We start from the raw sequence: 19,729 nt of genomic DNA, 5'->3' as shown, positions 1-19,729 counted from the left end.
AGTAGTACAGGGATGGGTTAGTTTCCAGGAACAGCACCGGATTCATGGTGGGGAGGGGGGCGGGGCGTGTTGCATAGTCACCCGGCAATCTGACTACCGCTTGCATCATACTGATATTCGACACTTGTGCCTCAAGGGAAGGAGGGCGGGAGAGAGAGGGACAGATGCAGAGCAACAGAGAGAGAGAGGGAGAGGGAGGGGGAGGAGAGGAAGGCGTGACCCCTTTACCACCCAGAGGGATTATGTTTCTTTTGAAGAGGGAAGTCAGTTTGTGTGCTTTTGAGTTAGGTTTGTGTATCTGTTAGGCTATCCTTTAAAAAACATAACCGTCTACTCTTGATTATTATTTTAAGGATGTGAAATCTTTGGCCACTAAAAAAATTTCTGATTCAAGAATATCGTATAGTATTTAATGACTGTCACCTGTATCAAAAAAATGAACAAAAAACAAAAAAAAAACATTTCTTGTAACCAAATGAAGAATTAACTGAAAAGGACCATCCTATGGTAGGGACTGTTTTTACAGCAGTAACTGTGATTACTGTTTTAGATTACAGAGCAGGATTTTTAAAGTTACACAGGGGTGCAGAGAGTTCATAGAACTGGTTTTTCCTGTTCTTGTTCTCTTTGTGTTTAACAGCCACACAGAGGTGGGTTCGGGGCTTCAGGTTTCGCTTTCATAGTGTTACTTGATTTAGACGTGTGTTTTTGTTATTCATGTTCTTCCTGGAAAGTCTCCCCAAAGCACAGGCAAATTGAGCTTGGGGACGACTATTGTGCAACAAAACTTCTGGAGAAAATCACAAGAAAAGGGTCTCTTATTCATAAGACCCTGGCAGCACGTGCTGGTGAACCTCCACTGAACCGTCTCCTCATCCGTTATTCACCTCCTATTTCCTGACCGCACAGCAAGCAGCCCGAGTGCACTCGTATGGTGTGGCTTTCTAATGGCTCCTGTGAATGATGAGGGAACACAGGAGGCATGTTTCGGGTTTAATGGAGCGTTACTCAGCACAGTTCTCCCTCATAATCCAGAGGAATCCCTGAGCCCTGGTTACGTAGACTGGAAAAGCATGAGGAAGGGATGGAGACATTATCACACAGCAGTAATTAGACACACGCTCTCTCTCTCTCTCTCTCTCTCTCTCTCTCTCTCTCTCTCTCTCTCTCTCTCTCTCTCTCACACTCACTGACTCACTCACTGACTCACACACACACACACACTCACACAGACGTGCTATACGTGCTCAGAGCCTTACTGTGGTAAGCGCAGGGTATTTCCGCCCTTCTACCGGGCTCTGCTCTTGAGAGAGGCGGGCGAGAGTGGGCCAATCAGCTCTGCTCTGTGTGGGAAAGTCTGTCTCCAAGCCAATCAGGGAATAGGAAGTGGGCTGAACCTCAGTCAGACCCCTCCCCAGTCCCTGCTGCATCTGGTGTGAGTGAGACCCATGCAGACTGTCTTTGAGCTGAGCCACCGCAGCTCAGTACTGTAGTGTGGGACACATTTTTTTTTTAAACTACTCTCTTTTTGTGGAGCCATCCAAAAAGAAAAGGGGAAAACCTAGCTGTCCCAGAGCTGGTTTATCTGGTCCAGTAAAAAAGGGATAGTTTTTGTCCTCTCCTCTTCTCGCTCTCCGTTGGTCTTAGATCACACAGCTGAGCAGGATGATAGCAGCACAACTCCTGGCCTACTTTTTTGCAGAGCTGAAGGATGACCATGCCAAAAAGGTGAGTCCCTTTGACCTTATTTCGCACCCTTGGCGGGGAGGGATTAGCACTTCCTGCTCCTCCCTCTCATACAGGACTGCTTTGTCACAGGGACAGTTCAAGTCCATGTGACTATAGGTCACAGCAGGGGCAGGGGGAACGCATGATCCTTGGTTATACGTAGGCCGCGGGCATTACAGTAGGTAACCCAGGTCACTCAGCAGGATTTGCCCGCTGGCCAATGGGAGCGTGTTCACACAGTGCCCTTGAAAGCAGGATGTAGGAGTCCTGACTGCTGTGGGGCGGAGAGCGCTGGGATTTTTCCACACTAAAGAAGGCCATTCTAAAGAAGAGCATCTCTCTTCCGCAGCTTGGCTAGAGCCGGTGTAGATTTCTGCCTCGTCCCCCACTCCCCCTCTTTCTTAGACTAACCTGCTCTTGTCACTGCGTACATTTCTTCACTTCTGACAGAGAGGAATGTAAACTTTGTGTTCGCAAATTTGCCATTCCTCTTCAGTAGCTTCAGTGTAGTTTTATATTAGAGGTGGAGCCCACCGAATCAGCACAGAGCATTGGGCTTACACACACATGCTCATTGAGATAATCAGACCCCCTCCCCGAGACTGCAGGCACTATGTAAACATTCCATGGCTCTGGGGGTACATGTGTGCGGTAATCTGACACTTGTTTCCAGGCTTCATGGTGCTCTGACTGCACACAACAAATAAGGAACCGAGGAGTCACTTCCTGATGTGAGAAAATAATTAACACAAACAGACAACAACTAGGCTAATCCGCTAAATTATCTTCTTGGAAATTAAGCCTATGTTGAATCCAGCTTTTAATGTGAAAATGATCCGTCTTGGTCTGGTTAGATTGATACTGATCAAGTCTGAGTATATTTTGTTTTCTTTTCATAATGACGAGGAGTTGCACAGTGCAGCTACACTGAAAAAAGTTATGCTATATGTACCAGCCACTAAATGTATGGGGAAATGGGAAAATACTTGATTTGTACGTAGTAAAGCTGGATTTTCTGTGCTGGGTTTCACAGAACTGATTATGATGACTGCTTTTAACCTTTACACATTGAAAGGAATCATAAAATCATTATTTTTTATCACAGTGTTGCTTCAAACTTCCATACTTGTAAAGGTAGAGTCAACCTGATTCATTAAAATGGTTAACTGTTACTCATTTGAGTAAAACTTGTGATTCCCAATGTAACAGTTTTACGACATTAAGCTACTTCCTGAAATTCAGAGCGTTCATAGTGTGTAGAGGAAGGCTTATCTAACAGGATGTGGATGCAGTTCTGGGCACAACCATAAGTATACAGAGATGAGGGATGTTTCTAGGCAATATAATTTATGAGCGAGCGCGGAGTCAGATGTATGTATGCACAAATACAGTAACACTGCTGATTAAATAACCATGGAGACCAGGAGCAGTAAAATACCAAACTGTGATCAGTAAACCCTGTTATATGTCATCACGACTGGCAGATCAGCAGAATACTACTGAAAGAAAATTTTGCGGACAGGAAGCAATAACTGATTGACAGCTACTTTTCTGGTTTAAATGCTTTGAATCTTTCATTCACGGATGGCCTCATTGCAGATTGAATTAAAGTATAAAACGTACTTCCGTTTCTTTCAATGGAATGAATTATTGAAGCCATTACCTATGCCAGGGTTTTTATTGTGGACTTTTATGGAAGGGGGGGGGGTCTCTTTCAGCCCAGCTGGGACTCCAAAAGTCATCACTTCAGAGATTTAACCAGACACCCTCTAAAGGTGTAATAATTTTGTATTCCGCCCACATCACTGAATGGAGAAACACCAAACTTACTTATGTTTGCATGTGACTGCTCTCTCAATGACCTTCAAACTTGCTTAGTGTTATTAAGAAATACTTTTTGTGTATTAAGTATAATAATAATAGTATTTTTGGAGACTTATTATTATTATTAGTAGTAGTAGTAGTAGTGTATTATTATTATGGGTCACCTTTGTCAGCCATCTTAAGTATAACCAAATGGTCATATTCAGTCCTCAGAATTGCCCCTTATTTGCATATTTCATTGTTCAGTATCACAATGACTGCAGTGTGTCATACTGTTATACTGAGTCATAGTGAGTCATGCTTCTCTCTTCTGGAATTATTTAATTGCCTTTATTGTGAAACAGTATAACAAGCATGTTCTACTCAATCCAGGACTTTAATTAGCTGGCCACTGCAAAAAACATCACCTTCATGTTAACATGCTCACTCCAATACCACAGACACTGTGTAGACAAGGACACATGGAATTTGCCACTGACCCCAGGTAACCTCATTAGTAACAGGACAATGTCTTGACACCAACAGCTGGTTGGGAGGAAGTGACACAGAACACCTCATTTTATCCAGGCTATGGGAGTGACGGGCACATCTTGCATCCTCACAAAGGATGAATGGTTGGATTTGTCTGCGTTTTAAACTGAAAATTGAAAATCAAAGAAATACTGATTTCACTTCAGTTTGAGTGTGGGGTTTAATGTTCTGTAAGCATCCACATGATGTGACAAAAATTGTGACGTTTTCATCAAATTTGAATGTTCTGAGTGTTCACTTCCTACAGCAGTGAGGATTTTGATTTTACAGATTGATTAGTACCTACGGCAGTAATGATTTTGATTTTGTAGATTGATTAGTACCTACAGCAGTGATGATTTTGATTTTTTTTCAGATTGATAAGTACCTGTACTCCATGCGATTCTCGGATGAGACCCTCATGGACATCATGGGGCGTTTCAGACAGGAAATGAAGGCTGGCTTGGGACGCGACACCAACCCCACTGCCACTGTGAAGATGTTGCCCACCTTCGTCAGGTCCATACCTGATGGATCAGGTCAGAAAATTTGGGAACTGTGCGCTAATCTGTTACTTCATTTACCCATTTAACATTTTTTATGCAATAGCCGGATATCCCTCAAGATTGGGCAATGTTAATGACATTATATTAAACATTTTACACTTTTGGCACAGACACTCTTAATCCAAGATACTTATCCAGTTTACATTCTTACATGCTATCCATTTATACAGCTGGATATTTTACTGAAGCAATTCAGGTTAAGTACTTTGCTCAAGGGTACAACAGGGCTCGATTCCCAGATGGGAATCAAACCCGCAACCTCTGAGTTTTCAAGCTCAGAACCATAACAATTATACTACACTGCACTAGCAAAAATCATAAATCAGAACATTATGCAATTTCATTGGCAGTAAAAATGACTGCCAATTTGCCCCACAAGCCTGTTTAACTCAAGTAGTTTTTGTACATAACAAGAGTCAAGAGTCAAGATGACCCCCTCAAGGGTTCAATGTAATCCACAACTTCACTTAGGTGAAGGAAACAATTGAATGCACCCATTTTCCACAGAGGCTTCTCTCCTTTATATTCACAGGAAGTCAACTAATGTGAGACTTCAATAACACTGAATGACATCTAAAAGCTGTTTGATGTCTGTAAACATTATTGTTTTGATAAGTAGGTCAGATTCAGTAAATAAATAAAAAATCAACAGAATGCTAATTTCACACTCCCTACTCTTCTTATGGGAGATATGTCCTTTCTTTAGCTGGTTGGGGAGTAAATATCAGCCTGTATGTGGGGTGTAAATACTAGCCTGTTTATGGGGAGTAACTGCCAGGCTGTATGTGGGGAGTAACTGCCAGCCTGTACATGTGCTTCTCACAAAGACAGGTTTTGTGTCCAAGGCAAGCTGAAGGGGCTGCATGTGAACTGCAACACAGTGTACCTGTGTAGGTTTTTGTTATGCTTTTCATCAATTCTCTACCCAATTTCGATTGCCTATTTACACACGTCAGCACTCACTGCTGGATCCACCACTATCGGTTCAAGAGAGCACAGACAGCCACGTGCTCTCCTCTTGAGTAGGGGGTGTCCAGCACCACTTATCGCACCTCCAGCCTCTACCATATCTTTTCTGGAGCCCAAATGTATTGAGAGCATATAAAGCTTAAATACCCCACAATGTCACCTACATTATATGAAAATCAGTGAACAGCAATGCAGTTTCAGATTTACATGCTGCTAAAATGTTGCAGAATTTGTTAGAGCTCATATGTATGTGATGGTTGATGTATAGAATAGTGAGTTACAGTGCACTGACACCCACACAGTGGCAGCCAGTAGAAGCCCTCCTCCAGGCTGCTTTCCAGGCTCGTATCTACCCTTCTCACATTTCCCTGACTTGCAAATTATGGCACCTGTTTATATGGTATGGCTTTACCTCAAACATGCAAACAGCCGCAAGGACTGAACAAGTGTTTCTATCATGGGTGTAGGACTCTGCTGTAGTGGCTATAGTGTCTGCTGGTTTTCGGTGCGTTTCAACATCAGTGATTTACATATTTAATGGGCTTAAGAAAGCATCAATGTTTAATTTGAGTATTTGATGAGCTATGTTCCCATGTTGCCAAGGCTTCAAATGGCTGCTGCTGGGATGGAAATCACAAAAAGCCTGTGGTCACTATGTCCCTCCAGGACATAAGTTTGACACTCTGGTTTAGATCCATGGCACGTGGTGTGACCCTGAATAACGTGAATCAGCTTCATGCAACAGCTCTCACATGCTCTGACATGAACCTGCTCAGCATTCTGTAGTGACGCTGTTCCTAAGTATAGCCTATACAGAAGGCTTACCTCTAGATCCTTTCAGGATGCCTGTCAATTGAGGAGTAAAAATAGGGCAGCTCATAAGAACATCTCATCAGCAAAGGAAAGTAGAGTTCTGTGCTGTAGAAAAGGTACAGCAAAGAGAAAGACAGAGCTTGAAAATGTCTAAAAATTAATCACCTCTGTAGACACAGCATAATGTATTTTAAATCACACACTGACTTACCAAACAGACAAGACACACAGTACATAGCATCACTATTATTTTAACCTGTAAATTATGGTGTGCTTTTCAATTCACACAGCCATTTCTGTTTCTATTCACCTTTGTAGTATGCAACTTCTTACGAAAGAGAGATCATAAGTAATTCAGTATAGCACGTCAAGTATTGCCAAATCAAGGTAAATAACATATCTTACTCTCAAACATCACGGCTTGTCAATATTTCTTTTGAATTTTTATCATGGGTGCTCTGCCTTTTTGTCACTTTTACCAGATATTAACAAAAGGTTGTTCTATAAATGCATTACAAAGCAGGTATGAATAGGTCAGTTAGGATATTGGTGAGACACGCCTTTCTCAAGAGTGCTATAGTCATGTCCCACCTCTGAGCTTAGCCTCCTCGCCATTCAAGGGTGGTGATTTTATTACACATTGGGTCCCTGAGAGAATACAACCCCGGCCTCCCTGTTTGCTCATTAAAAAGAATATAAAGAAGGAGACTTAGTCCGTAGAACTACTGTATATCAACCACTCAGAGACTGACAAACCAAGTGAAGTGCCAAATATAATCAAATATAATATTCTCAACACAAATAATTATTAAATGTTAGTCATGACAATGTATACTATTTGAATTATTCTATCAAACATATTATCTTTTCATGTGCACATCTGAGTAACACTCGGGGGAAAAACAAGCCCAATCTGACCTGTTTCCCCCAGTGTCAGCTGAGAGTATATAAAACGATAACCATATAAACCATAGGTCACAGATTGATTGGAAGATCTATCCCACATCCACACAGGATTTGGGGATTGGGACGATGACATGAACAAATGAACAGAAATATTTTTCAAGGACATTCTAAATAATTTTGTCTCCTCCCTTGGTGCTACTACACAAAATGACAAAAGCACCATTACAAAGCAACTTAAACAGCTCACATTCTGTTTACATACAATCCATTTACACGACTGTGAAACAGTACAGCTGAAGTGCTTGATTTGCTGCCAGCACTGGTACAAGGTAGTACAATGTTAGCCTGTGTTTTCGAGAGCTTTGATGTAAAATGTAATTCACAAAGGCAGAGTTTAATGATTGTTTGATCTTTCCAGTACTCTGGATTTTATCTAAATTGAGTGTGTTAAAATGAGTAAACATTAACTCACTAATGCATTAGAGGGAGCCTAACTTAGTGTGTACTGTAGTTAACCTGTCATCTGTTTCTGTGTATTATCAAATCTGTGGCCAATGTGACGCTATAATAAAGGAGATCTTTTCGGCAGTGATACAATTCAGTAGCCAGAAGACATTAGCGAATCATCAGAGCATTGCAATTCACTTTGTAGCCAGAGAAGGATGTTTTTAAATTGTATTATCTGTTAGAGGATTAGGAATGTCGCTGAATGTAAAAGCAGAACGAATAAAGAGCAATCTGTAGATTATACAACTTGGCATCTGTGCTTGTGCAAGGCCTCGAGCCAGAGAGAACATTCTCTGTGCTTAAAGTCTGCTGACAAACCTTCTGCATTTCACCTTTCAGCTTCCTTTCCTTTCCTTTGCACTCCCAGAAGACAGAGGTGACAGCACCCTAAACTAGGGCTGTTTTTCCGCTGTTTTTCCAGTTTAAGGAGAAGCCTTTTTGGAAAGGGTATTGCTCGGTGTCTGAAAACTTGCAACTGGAGCTGCTTGTTGATACTTGCCTGACTTTTGTTGTACAGTAAGTCTCGCCCAGAGGTGCTAGCAAAATGAGTTATAAAGCTTGTTTAAAGTTTAAAATAAGACCTTAGGGCAAGCAGTAATGGCATAAATAAATCAGCACACCTAGGACAGATGTGTCCCCTGGCCTCTGGCCCTTTGGCTCCACAAGGCTGACAGCTAGTCCCCGATCTGAACTGGCAGTGTGACCTTTTTCTCTTTGTTGAACCCAGACACACAGGGGACTGTATTATGGGGCCATTATCTAAAAGGACTCACTGTTTGAAAGAGTTACTGTCTGGCTCTTGTGCCAGTTTTGAGGTAATTCTTGCTCTGCCTTGTGAATTGTTGAAATCTGAGGTCACGAAGGGCAGGAAGATACTTTTCACCATAACTTCCTTTTTGTGCTGGGGGGGGGGGGGCTACTATGCAGTTTCAGTGCATTTCTAAGGGTTTGGATTAAATAGCTCATAAACTGTATCATTGCCTGACCATGTAACATACAGTGCAGTCTGTAAGTATTTGGACAGTGACACAATGTTTGTAGTTTTGGCCCAGTGCTCCGGCACATTGGATCTGAAATAAAGCAATCAATATGAGGTTACTTTTGGTCCCATAAAATGGAGGCATTATGTATACAAGGGCTGTAATTCCTACATGGATGACTAGATATGGGTGTAAATACCTTTAAATTTAAGCTGGCAGTCTGCACTCCACCAGTATTCATTGTTTCATTTCAAATCCAGAGTCCTGGAGTACAGAGCCAAAACAGCAATAATTGTGTCACTGTCCAAATACTTATGGACTGCACTGTATTGAAACTAAGCTCTAAGCAGCTATGCATAAATGGTGCAGATACTGGTCTTTCCAGATACTGCTGTATCATCAAGTTTAAAGCCCTGCTGTTAACCTAGAGGACCGTGACTGGTACCTCCACCATACCTCAAATCAATTTTCAAACCCTTTACCTCTGCTAGATCTCTCCATTCTTCAAGCTCAAGATGACTGACCATCCCAGTCACAACGCCTGTCTGTACTGGCCCTATGGTGGAAAAAACTTTCCACGATGGTCACGACAGCATAGTCATAACAGCATCTCGCACATTGATGTAATGTCTACCACACTGCCAACGCTCACGAGTGGGGGCAATTAAATGGGTTTAATTTGAGTTTTGTGTTGTGCTCTCTTGTGTTTCACAGAAAAGGGGGATTTCTTAGCTCTGGATCTGGGGGGATCCAACTTCCGCATCCTGCGTGTGAAGGTGTCCCATGAGAAGAGACAGACGGTGCAGATGGAGAGTCAGATCTACGAGACCCCGGAGGACATTATCCATGGCAGCGGCACACGGGTGAGGGGCCCCCTAAAATCCTCCATCCCCTGATGCACTACTGCTCCTCTACTTTCACCCTGTACCCCCTCACCTTTCAGTAACCCCCCTCCCCCAGCCTTCGACTGCTCCTGCAGTTTGAACGTGTCACGTCTGTAGCGGCCTCTCTGTTTGACCACCCCACCCTCTCCACCCCAACAGCTTTTTGACCATGTGGCAGAATGCCTGGGGGACTTCATGGACAAACATAACATCAAAGATAAGAAGCTTCCTATTGGATTCACTTTCTCCTTCCCCTGCGTGCAAACCAAACTGGATGAGGTAAGTTCTCCAAGCCGCTATTGCCATCATTCCACGGATCTGAGATCTGAATAACATTTAATGGGACTTCCTGTGTTTTATCATTTTATGTATTGATCTTCATTAACTGTGTTCTGTGCATTGACCAAGCTAGCCAATAAATCAGCTGGTCGTAGAAAGTAAAAAGGCTATAGTGAACTCGATAAGAACTGTTAGAGAGGATTCTGTAGTTCTGCAGAGAGACTGTAATCTAAAACTCTGGCCAGTGTAGACAGGCCCTGTGCACAGTGGAATGTACTGGAATGAAAAGAGGTTGTACAACGTAAGTTTAGTCATGCTTAATATGTGTACTGCTGTCAGTCACCCCTGTGAGTCACACCTGTCCTGATGTTTGCTGTAGGCTGTTTTGCTAACCTGGACGAAACGCTTCAAAGCCAGTGGAGTGGAGGGCATGGATGTGGTGAAGCTTCTGAACAAGGCCATTAAAAAAAGAGGGGTAGGTTTTACCTTCAAACACCTTCCTGAAAGTGGCGAAAGGGACCAATATGGTGCTGAACTGATAAATGCTTTGAAATTGTTTGAAACTGAATAGTAGCTCTCACAAATGATTTAACTCGTGTGTTTTTCAGGACTACGAGGAATGGCTTAACTTGTCGTTATTGTTTTATTTTTCAGGACTACGAGGCAGAAATCATGGCTGTGGTCAACGACACAGTCGGAACCATGATGACCTGCGGATTCGATGACCAACGTTGTGAAGTCGGTATCATCATAGGTAAGGAACCCCAGAAATGTGTTTGTTGTCAAAAGAGTTTATTATATTCATATATTCATATAAAATATTATTCATATGAATGAGCGAATAAACCTTCAAGGAGCTGCTCCACTATTAAATGCCCTAAGTGTCCTATCGCTATAAATTAAAAGTGGTAGCTGCAATAAAACAGTAAATTATGTGATAAAAGAGCAGGGAGTGTTTCTGCTACATGAATTATGGTTCCCTGGTGCTCCTCAGGCACGGGTACGAACGCCTGCTACATGGAGGAGCTGAGACACATCGACCTGGTGGAGGGAGATGAAGGCAGGATGTGTATCAACACGGAGTGGGGAGCATTCGGGGACGACGGCTCCCTAGAAGATATTCGCACTGAGTTTGACAGAGAGATCGACAGGGGCTCCCTAAACCCTGGGAAACATCTGTGAGTCTGTAACCTTGCAAACGTATTTAAATACGCACACACAAAGTCCTGGATCAAATTACCATTATTAATTCCTTGACTCACAATTGATTTCAAGTGCTCCTTTTTTCCATTTTGAGTTAGCATAGGTAATTTATTAACTCAACCAAGTTTTTTGTGAATGAAAAACCAAAATTATGTTGAAATGTAAGTCTATTTTAAAGACAATTGTTAATCCAGGGAAATGTCTACTAATATTTCCATTCATGGTTGAAAGAATCCGGAGACTATATTGGTTTTCCATTCTGGTTCCCATTCCAAGAAGAGAAATTACAAATGTTCATTCCCCAAGGCATTTACTGTGAGTTTCCTCAGTGGAGTAATGATTCAGACCAAAGCTGGCTTTGTAATATTATGTTGTCTCCTGTTGTGTTTCGTAGGTGTTACTATTTGTATTTGGTAGTGTATTGGATCATTGTGCGTTGTGTCTCCAGGTTTGAGAAGATGGTGAGTGGGATGTACATGGGTGAACTGGTGCGGCTCATTCTGGTGAAGATGGCTAAAGAGGGGCTGCTGTTTGATGGCCGAATCACTGCTGAGCTTCTCACCAGAGGCACATTTGACACAAAGCACGTCTCTGCTATCGAGAAGTGAGTATGCAGATCACAGATTTATGGTCTTTTTATTTGGTTATTTTTTGCAAGAAGTAATGGCTTGAATGTGGTAAAAATTTGCGTTCTCAATTTACACATAAGAAATACCTGAAGTTGATAAGAGGATAAGACTTACTTTTTCCCAAAGTCTTGATAAATCATTTTAACTGGTTACAACATGAGATGTGCTGGCGAGAATACCCAGAATAAACAACCATAAGTGAGGCCATTGAGAAGTTCCCTTCTTTGGAAAATTAAGGTACTGAACTGAACTGAACAGTGCATTTCTTTAATGTAAAGATAGAGGGTCATTGCTGTGAACCTCTCTAACACAAGACCAGGGGGCCAGTTCTACATGTCTCCAAACACAAGGCCAGGAGGCTGTTGTTGTGAGTCTTTCAGACACAAAGCCAGGATAATGACTCCTCTGCTTCCCTCACTGACAGGAACAAGGAGGGCCTAACAAAAGCGAAAGAGATCCTGACCCGCCTGGGTGTGGAGCCGTCACATGATGACTGCATCGCCGTGCAGCATGTCTGCGCCATCGTCTCCCACCGCTCGGCCAACCTCATCAGCGCCACCCTGGGGGCCATCCTCACACAACTAAAGGAGAACAAAGGCCCGCAGCGTCTACGCACCACCGTGGGAATCGACGGATCCCTCTACAAGATGCACCCACAGTGAGCAGCTCATTCTTTAACTCCCTCTATAAGATGCACCCACAGTGAGCAGCTCATTCTTTAACTCCCTCTATAAGATGCACCCACAGTGAGCAGCTGCTTCTTTAACTCCCTCCATAAGATGCACCCACAGTGAGCAGCTGCTTCTTTAACACCCCCTATAAGATGCACCCACAGTGAGCAGCTGATTCTTTAACACTCTCTATAAGATGGACCCACAGTCAGTAGCTGAGACCAGGTCTGTCTGTTACAAACCGAGAAGAGGATATCAGTCTAACAACCAGAGAGCAAGATGTCAGTCCGTAATGAACAGTGAGAAGTATGTCAATCTGTAACAAACAGGGATCAGGATATCACTTTATAACAAACAAGGAAGAGGATATCAGTCTGTAATGAACCGGGAAGAGGATATCAGTCGATCAGAAACAAGGAAATCAGACAAACGGAACAAACAGAAGCTTACATTACTTTGTGTCAAGGCTGACTGATCCTGAATAGGCACATCTGCAATTGATATAGGATAAATCATTAACAGCATAAATTCACATTACAATTGCCTGATGTATTATGGCTTACCAAACAAAAGGCTAAGTTCAGTAGCAGGATGGTGAGATGATAGGGACGTACCTGGTCTGTGCCCCTCAGGTACGCTCGACGTCTGCACAAGACCGTGCGCCGGCTGGTTCCCGATTCGGACATTCGCTTCCTTCTGTCAGAGAGCGGCAGCGGCAAGGGTGCTGCCATGGTGACAGCGGTAGCCTACCGACTTGCCGAGCAGTCCCGTCAGATTGCACAGACGCTGGCTGAGTTCCAGCTCACCAAAGAGCAGCTGCTGGAGGTGAAGAGCAGGATGAGGATGGAGATTGAGAATGGCCTGCGCAAGGCCACTCATCACGATGCCACCGTTAAGATGCTGCCCACCTTCGTTTGCAGCACACCTGACGGAACAGGTGAGGCAGCGCATTACACAATGCCAGCACATCACATCACATTATAATTCAACATGTAACTGAACCTGAAGGTTGCAGGTTCGATCCCCATGTAGGACACGGCCGTTGTAACCTTGAGCAAGATGCTTAACCAGAAGTTGTGTAAGTTGCTCTGGATAAGCATGTCTGTGAAAAATGCCTGTAATTCATGTTTTAAACCTGCCTATTTACCAAGATGGGCCCTGTGATCATGGGTTCAAACCTTAGCCTCATCTATGTCATCCAACTGGGAGTCCACAGTGGCTGTACATAACTGCCTTTGTCCCACCAGGGGTGCAGTGGGTTTCTTGCGTTACTGCTGTGTACAAACCCACAGGTGACTGGGTGTCAGTGAGAGTCTGCAGAATGCAAAATAGTCACTCAGGCCAGTGCATCAGAGCATTGCATGAGCCGCAAAATACCCATTACATGCGTGTGTCAATGACATACCCTCAACTCAGGAAGCACAACAGATGATTCAAAACTATAGTGAAAAATGATAAAATCGGGGTCCAAAAAAGATGGATCATATACTCTGGCCAGCTGTGACACAGGTGATCTCATGTGTTTCAGAAAATGGAGACTTCCTGGCCCTGGATCTGGGAGGGACAAACTTCAGGGTGCTGCTGGTGAAGATTCGCAGTGGCAAGAAACGATCAGTGGAGATGCACAATAAAATCTACGCCATTCCCATTGAGATCATGCAGGGGACGGGTGAGGAGGTAATGTGAGGACTTAGATCACCACATCGCTATTCCATGTCATAGCATCTCAGATACTCACTTAAACGCAGCTATGTACAACTGGTACTAAAACCTAATTCAATTTTATACCGAGGTTATAATTATTATTTTGTAAATATACCTTGCATGGACTGTGACATCTTGCAAGGTGATCTGGTACAACAAAAAAAAACCTTCTGAAAAATAACTTCCTAGATTGGATTAATGGAACATGGAAAGAATTGTGGAAAAGTACTGGTTTTCATGAAGCGGCAGCTGTGTTCTTAAATCAGGACCTGCATGTAAGATGATTTATGTGTCAGAAGTTGGTTTTGCTCTTTGACGAGCGGTGGAGCGAGCAAGTGGGCTGATGCTGTGGTATTTGGCTCCTGCCCGCTGCTCAGTTAACCATGCTCTCCTTTTTGGTTTCCAGCTCTTTGACCACATTGTTCACTGCATCTCTGACTTCCTGGATTACATGGGCATGAAGAACACCCGTCTGCCCCTGGGGTTCACATTCTCTTTCCCATGCAAGCAGACCAGCCTGGACGCGGTGAGATAGGCGCACGCTTTATCCTTATTCTTTATCGCTGTTAGTGCTTTATCGCCATGTCCTTCACTGAGTGTACCTTACAAGAACAGAAGCCTCTTGGTGTGGACACACACATAAAAGCATGCACGCACATACACACACACACACACACAAATTCTACAAATAATTACCAAGCACTAATTTGATGGTCTGATCCTGTTCCTGTTTCTGCTCCAGGGCATCCTTCTCACCTGGACTAAAGGATTCAAGGCCACTGACTGTGAGGGAGAGGATGTGGTGGGTCTGCTCCGAGAGGGAATCAAGAGAAGAGAGGCAAGGCCCCCTCATGACCTCATGCTTAATAAATCTGTGTGTGTGTGCGTGTGTGTGTGTGTGTGCGCATGTGCGTGCGTTCAAGTGTATGTATATGTACACATGTCTGTTTGTATACTATGTCTTTCTGTGTGTAAATGTATGTTCCAGTGTGCATGCATGTTCCTGTGTGTATTGGTGTGTGTGTGTGACTGTGTGCGCTTTTGTGTCTGTAGGAGTTTGACCTGGACGTGGTGGCTGTGGTGAATGACACTGTTGGGACCATGATGACATGCGCGTATGAGGAGCCCACCTGTGAGATAGGCCTGATCGCAGGTAAGCACAACTTCAGTACTCACTCTATTCAACTGACTTGATAACTGTCAGATAGTCTCAAAAACGTTTTGTTTTAAATCTTATTTTTCTTAGCCTTGTCAACATGTTAATGTGTGTGAAGGCTTTAAATATTGTGTACTCATCATTATAAAAAGATATTTTAATTTGATATAGTTAGTGAGAACACTACGCCAGCTGCTGGATTAACATGGGAAACTGTAAATTTGGTTAAGCCTTGCTGATCATACTGCAACTGTGATCAGAAAAGAAGGGATAAAGTAAGAAAGGAAAATGAGGTTACATTGTAGTTACATAGTACAAGCAAGAGCTGATAAATGTTAGACGTTAGCAGTTTGAGGATAAATCAGATTTAAATCATCAGTCCCCAATTGGGTGACCTATTTTTTGACTCAGATTTTATAAGAATTTGAGAGGTGACGGTGTGGTTTCAGGAACGGGCAGCAATGCATGCTACATGGAAGAGATGCGAAATGTTGAGATGGTGGATGGGGATGAGGGCCGCATGTGTGTTAACATGGAGTGGGGAGCCTTCGGAGACAACGGCTGTCTGGATGACATCAGGACGCAGTACGATGTGGCTGTGGATGAGCTCTCTCTGAATGCTGGGAAACAGAGGTGATTCTTTGATGCTCTGTGCAACTATTCAATCATTTACTGTCTCAGGAAGCATTTGTCCCGAACAGAGCTTAATTTTTTTACTTGGTCAACCCAATGAAAAACATTACACAAACTTTGTCAATTTTTTACGACCTTAGGCAGTTTGATCACCTTTTCAAATAAGGTGATGTAGCCTGAGCTGCAGAGGGCTTGAGGCCAGATAAAGAGCCGCAACCTCGCTGCTGCTTCCTATGCTAACCTGCTAACCCTGGCACTTCTTGTGCTAACCTGCTAACCGCTGTACTTACTATGCTGACCTGCTAACCCTGGTACTCCTTGTGCTGACCTGCTTACCGCTGCACTTCCTGTGCTGACCTGCTAACCCTTGTACTTCCTGTGCTAACCGGCTAACTGCTGTACTTTTTATGCTAACCTGCTAGCCCTGGTACCTCCTCTGCTAACCGGCTATCCGCTGTACTTCCTATGCTAACCTGCCAACGCTGGTACCTCCTGTGCTAACCAGGCTGGACCCCCTGTAGTTAATGTACTAACCTGCTAACCCAGGTACTTCCTGTGCTGACCTGCTAACCGCTGTACTTCCTGTGCTAACCTGCTAACCCTGGTACTTCCTACGCTAACCTGCTATCCCTAGTACTTCCTATGCTAAACTGCTAATCCTGGTACTTGCTATGCTAACCTGCCAACGCTGGTACCTCCTGTGCTAACCAACCTGGAGCCCCTGTAGTTCATGTAGTAACCGGCTAACCCAGGTATTTCCTGTGCTAATGTGCCAACCCCTATACTTCCTTCCTTGTGTTCTCAGGTATGAGAAGATGTGCAGTGGGATGTACCTGGGAGAGATCGTGCGGAACATCTTGATCGACCTGACCAAGCGCGGCTTCCTCTTCAGGGGCCAGATCTCTGAGACGCTGAAGACCCGTGGAATCTTTGAGACCAAGTTCCTCTCCCAGATTGAGAGGTGGGTTCAGCGTCCATGATACAGACATAAAAAGACACTGATAGATACATACATACATGCATACGTACGTACATACTTGTCCCTAAAGTATATTCTTCCCACAGCTGGTAACTTGAACACAGGTTCATATAGCTTCTACAATCGCACGTAAATGACAATTTATTTTACAACAGTAAAATCTGACAATGGTCAGGACCATTGTCGTACATTCAATTTAAAATGTTTATGACTTAAAGGAAACTTAAATCAGCACAAGCACCTGTACCAGTGCAGAGGTGACAGCTTCTCAAACAGTCGGCATGTCACATTAATGCTGGAGAGTTTTATTCCCTAAACTGAGTTGTTTTGTCGCCACCTAGTGACCGACTGGCACTGCTGCAGGTGAGGTCCATCCTGCAGCACCTGGGTCTAGACAGCACCTGTGATGACAGTATAATCGTGAAGGAGGTGTGCGGCACCGTGTCTCGCCGTGCTGCACAGATCTGCGGGGCTGGCATGGCTGCCGTCGTCGACAAGATTCGTGAGAACCGCGGGCTGGACCACCTGGACATCACCGTGGGGGTGGACGGCACGCTGTACAAACTGCACCCACAGTGAGTAGCAGGGGGGGCAGTAAGATTACATTTTCCAGTCTCCTCTCAGTTTCACATTCCTTAAAATAAATAAATAAATAAATAAATAAACAATTACATTTTAAAAACAGTTACTGATGGCCCCTCCCACCTTTGCCAACAGCTTCTCAGGGATCATGCACCAGACTGTGAAAGAGCTAGCACCAAATTGCAACGTCAACTTCCTGCTGTCAGAGGACGGGAGTGGGAAGGGGGCAGCACTGATCACTGCGGTGGGTTGTCGCCTACGGCAACAGGAACAACAGTGACCGGCAGTTTCCCAGAGCACACTGCTCTCTCCCTGAGTGTTACTCTCCCGCCACAGCCAGGCCAGCCTACTCCAGCATTTCCCATTCTAACACACACACAGCCACTCCTACAGGCACACACAGTACAGGAAGGTCTGGATATTCCAGAATTTTCTCCATTCTCTGTGTATGCCTTCCTCTCACCACAGCACAGCTTACATCACTCACCTGTATTATAGCTGCTGTTCCAGGGATAACCCTTGATTAATGTATTTAAAGATCTTTTAACACGGCTGTAACTATTCTTATAGATGTACATTAGAGAATAAAGGGAAGACATTTATATGAGAAGCTTAGAACTTGCAATCATGTACCTATTATTTATTTTATTTTTGTACTTGAGGATTGGGGCTGATTGCACGCACAACACGGGAAGCACAAGAATAAATTACTGTAGCTAGCAAGCGGGTGGGGCACTTGGTGGGGCACTTGCAATGGCGTTGCTTACGAGGTCAGATGCAGCGCATCACGGCTGCTCTCCCAGCCATCACTGTGCTTACCCAGCTCTCATTAGGCACTGCTGACAACCGTGACATTTCAATAAGGTTAAAATTACACCTCCATCAAATCTTCTGCCATTACAACCCTCCCCTGTCTTAAAAAATAAGAGCCCAATGATGAAGCGAGCAGAAGCGTGTGCTGGTTTTATGGGACCCCTGTGTGCACGATGAAGTTGAATAAATGTGTATGGGGAGTGAAAGGGAGTACACTCTCATGCTGCTTTGCGTGTCCTGTGGATGAATGAGGACTGTCTGCGCCTGCTGCAGTAGCACAACCTGTAACTTTATCTGCTGAACAACCATGTGATCAAGGCATGCCCTATTCCGAGACACAGCAGTTCGGGACCAGTTTGTTTTGTATACTGCAACAGATGCATTAGTGTTCCTGAAACCAGTGTAACAGAATAAATGAAATTTTATTTTGACGTGAAGTCAAATGCATAAAGTCATCTTTTTTCTCGCATTCCCAGTTCACTGGCTTGAAGTACCGTATAAGGCTTCTGTTTTGGGAACCAGTATAAGGCTGATGCAGAGCTAACAGTCTGTCTCCAGCAGTATTTGAGTAAACCTCTCTTTGATTATTCTCTATCAACTATAACGATTGCAATCACTTAATTACAACCATTTTCTCTAGTGCTTCATTTTACTCTGAACTGGCTCTCGTCTATGCTTAACATAGAGAGTAGAGAATTACTTCAGTAGAAGCTGCTATCAAGAGGAACGTACAATACTTAAAACATTTAGACATTCTTTTACCAAATTTACATGAATCGTAAGAGTCATAAAATTACAGTATCTACCAGTTCCTTGTTCTAGGGCATCAATCAGGATCAAGAGCATCACTTCGATATCTTTGGTTCAAATACCCTGTGCAAAAGATTCACTAAAAGGACAGAAACATGTTTCACTGCCATTTCACTCTCTCCTTCACTAACCTGCAGCCATTCAGTGAAGTGATGCTCAGCAATTTCATTTTATCAGCATTACCACTTTAACGGATAAATATTACGGCTGAGGTGGATGCAAACTAGCAGGTTAGCAGCTTCCAAGCATGTCCAGTTAGCTGCCACTTTTCTTCATCACCATACACAGTGACTCTGCAGTCCCCCAGCTGAGCTGCGCAGTCACTCTGCAGTCCCCCAGCTGAGCTGCGCAGTCCCTCTGCAGTCCCCAAGCTGAGCTGCGCAGTCACTCTGCAGTCCCCCAGCTGAGCTGCGCAGTCACTCTGCAGTCCCCCAACTGAGCTGTGCAGTCACTCTGCAGTCCCCCAGCTGAGCTGTGCAGTCACTCTGCAGTCCCCCAGCTGAGCTGTGCAGTCACTCTGCAGTCCCCCAGCTGAGCTGTCCAGTCACCCTGCACTTCACATGCAGCTTATACAGGTAAATTG

General features: G+C 43.9%; 1 protein-coding gene across 1 annotated transcript; it reads left to right on the top strand.

Annotated features, from left to right (window-relative positions):
* Window positions 1–1,665: 1,665 nt before the first annotated feature.
* Window positions 1,666–18,773, top strand: LOC118217834 (hexokinase-1-like). The gene is made up of 18 exons (XM_035399907.1): window positions 1,666–1,728; window positions 4,439–4,601; window positions 9,518–9,666; window positions 9,847–9,966; window positions 10,346–10,441; window positions 10,621–10,720; window positions 10,961–11,144; window positions 11,618–11,773; window positions 12,223–12,456; window positions 13,102–13,406; window positions 13,998–14,146; window positions 14,580–14,699; window positions 14,916–15,011; window positions 15,227–15,326; window positions 15,779–15,962; window positions 16,768–16,923; window positions 17,283–17,516; window positions 17,659–18,773. The coding sequence occupies exons 1-18, from the start codon at window positions 1,666–1,668 to the stop codon at window positions 17,801–17,803; spliced, it is 2,754 nt and encodes a 917-aa protein (XP_035255798.1). The 3' UTR covers window positions 17,804–18,773.
* The last annotated feature ends 956 nt before the right edge of the window (window positions 18,774–19,729 follow it).

Source organism: Anguilla anguilla, chromosome 18, assembly GCF_013347855.1.
Source record: "Anguilla anguilla isolate fAngAng1 chromosome 18, fAngAng1.pri, whole genome shotgun sequence".
Taxonomy (NCBI): domain Eukaryota; kingdom Metazoa; phylum Chordata; class Actinopteri; order Anguilliformes; family Anguillidae; genus Anguilla; species Anguilla anguilla.
The sequence above is the reverse complement of the archived record's forward strand: the minus strand, read 5'-3'. Positions and strand labels throughout refer to the sequence as shown.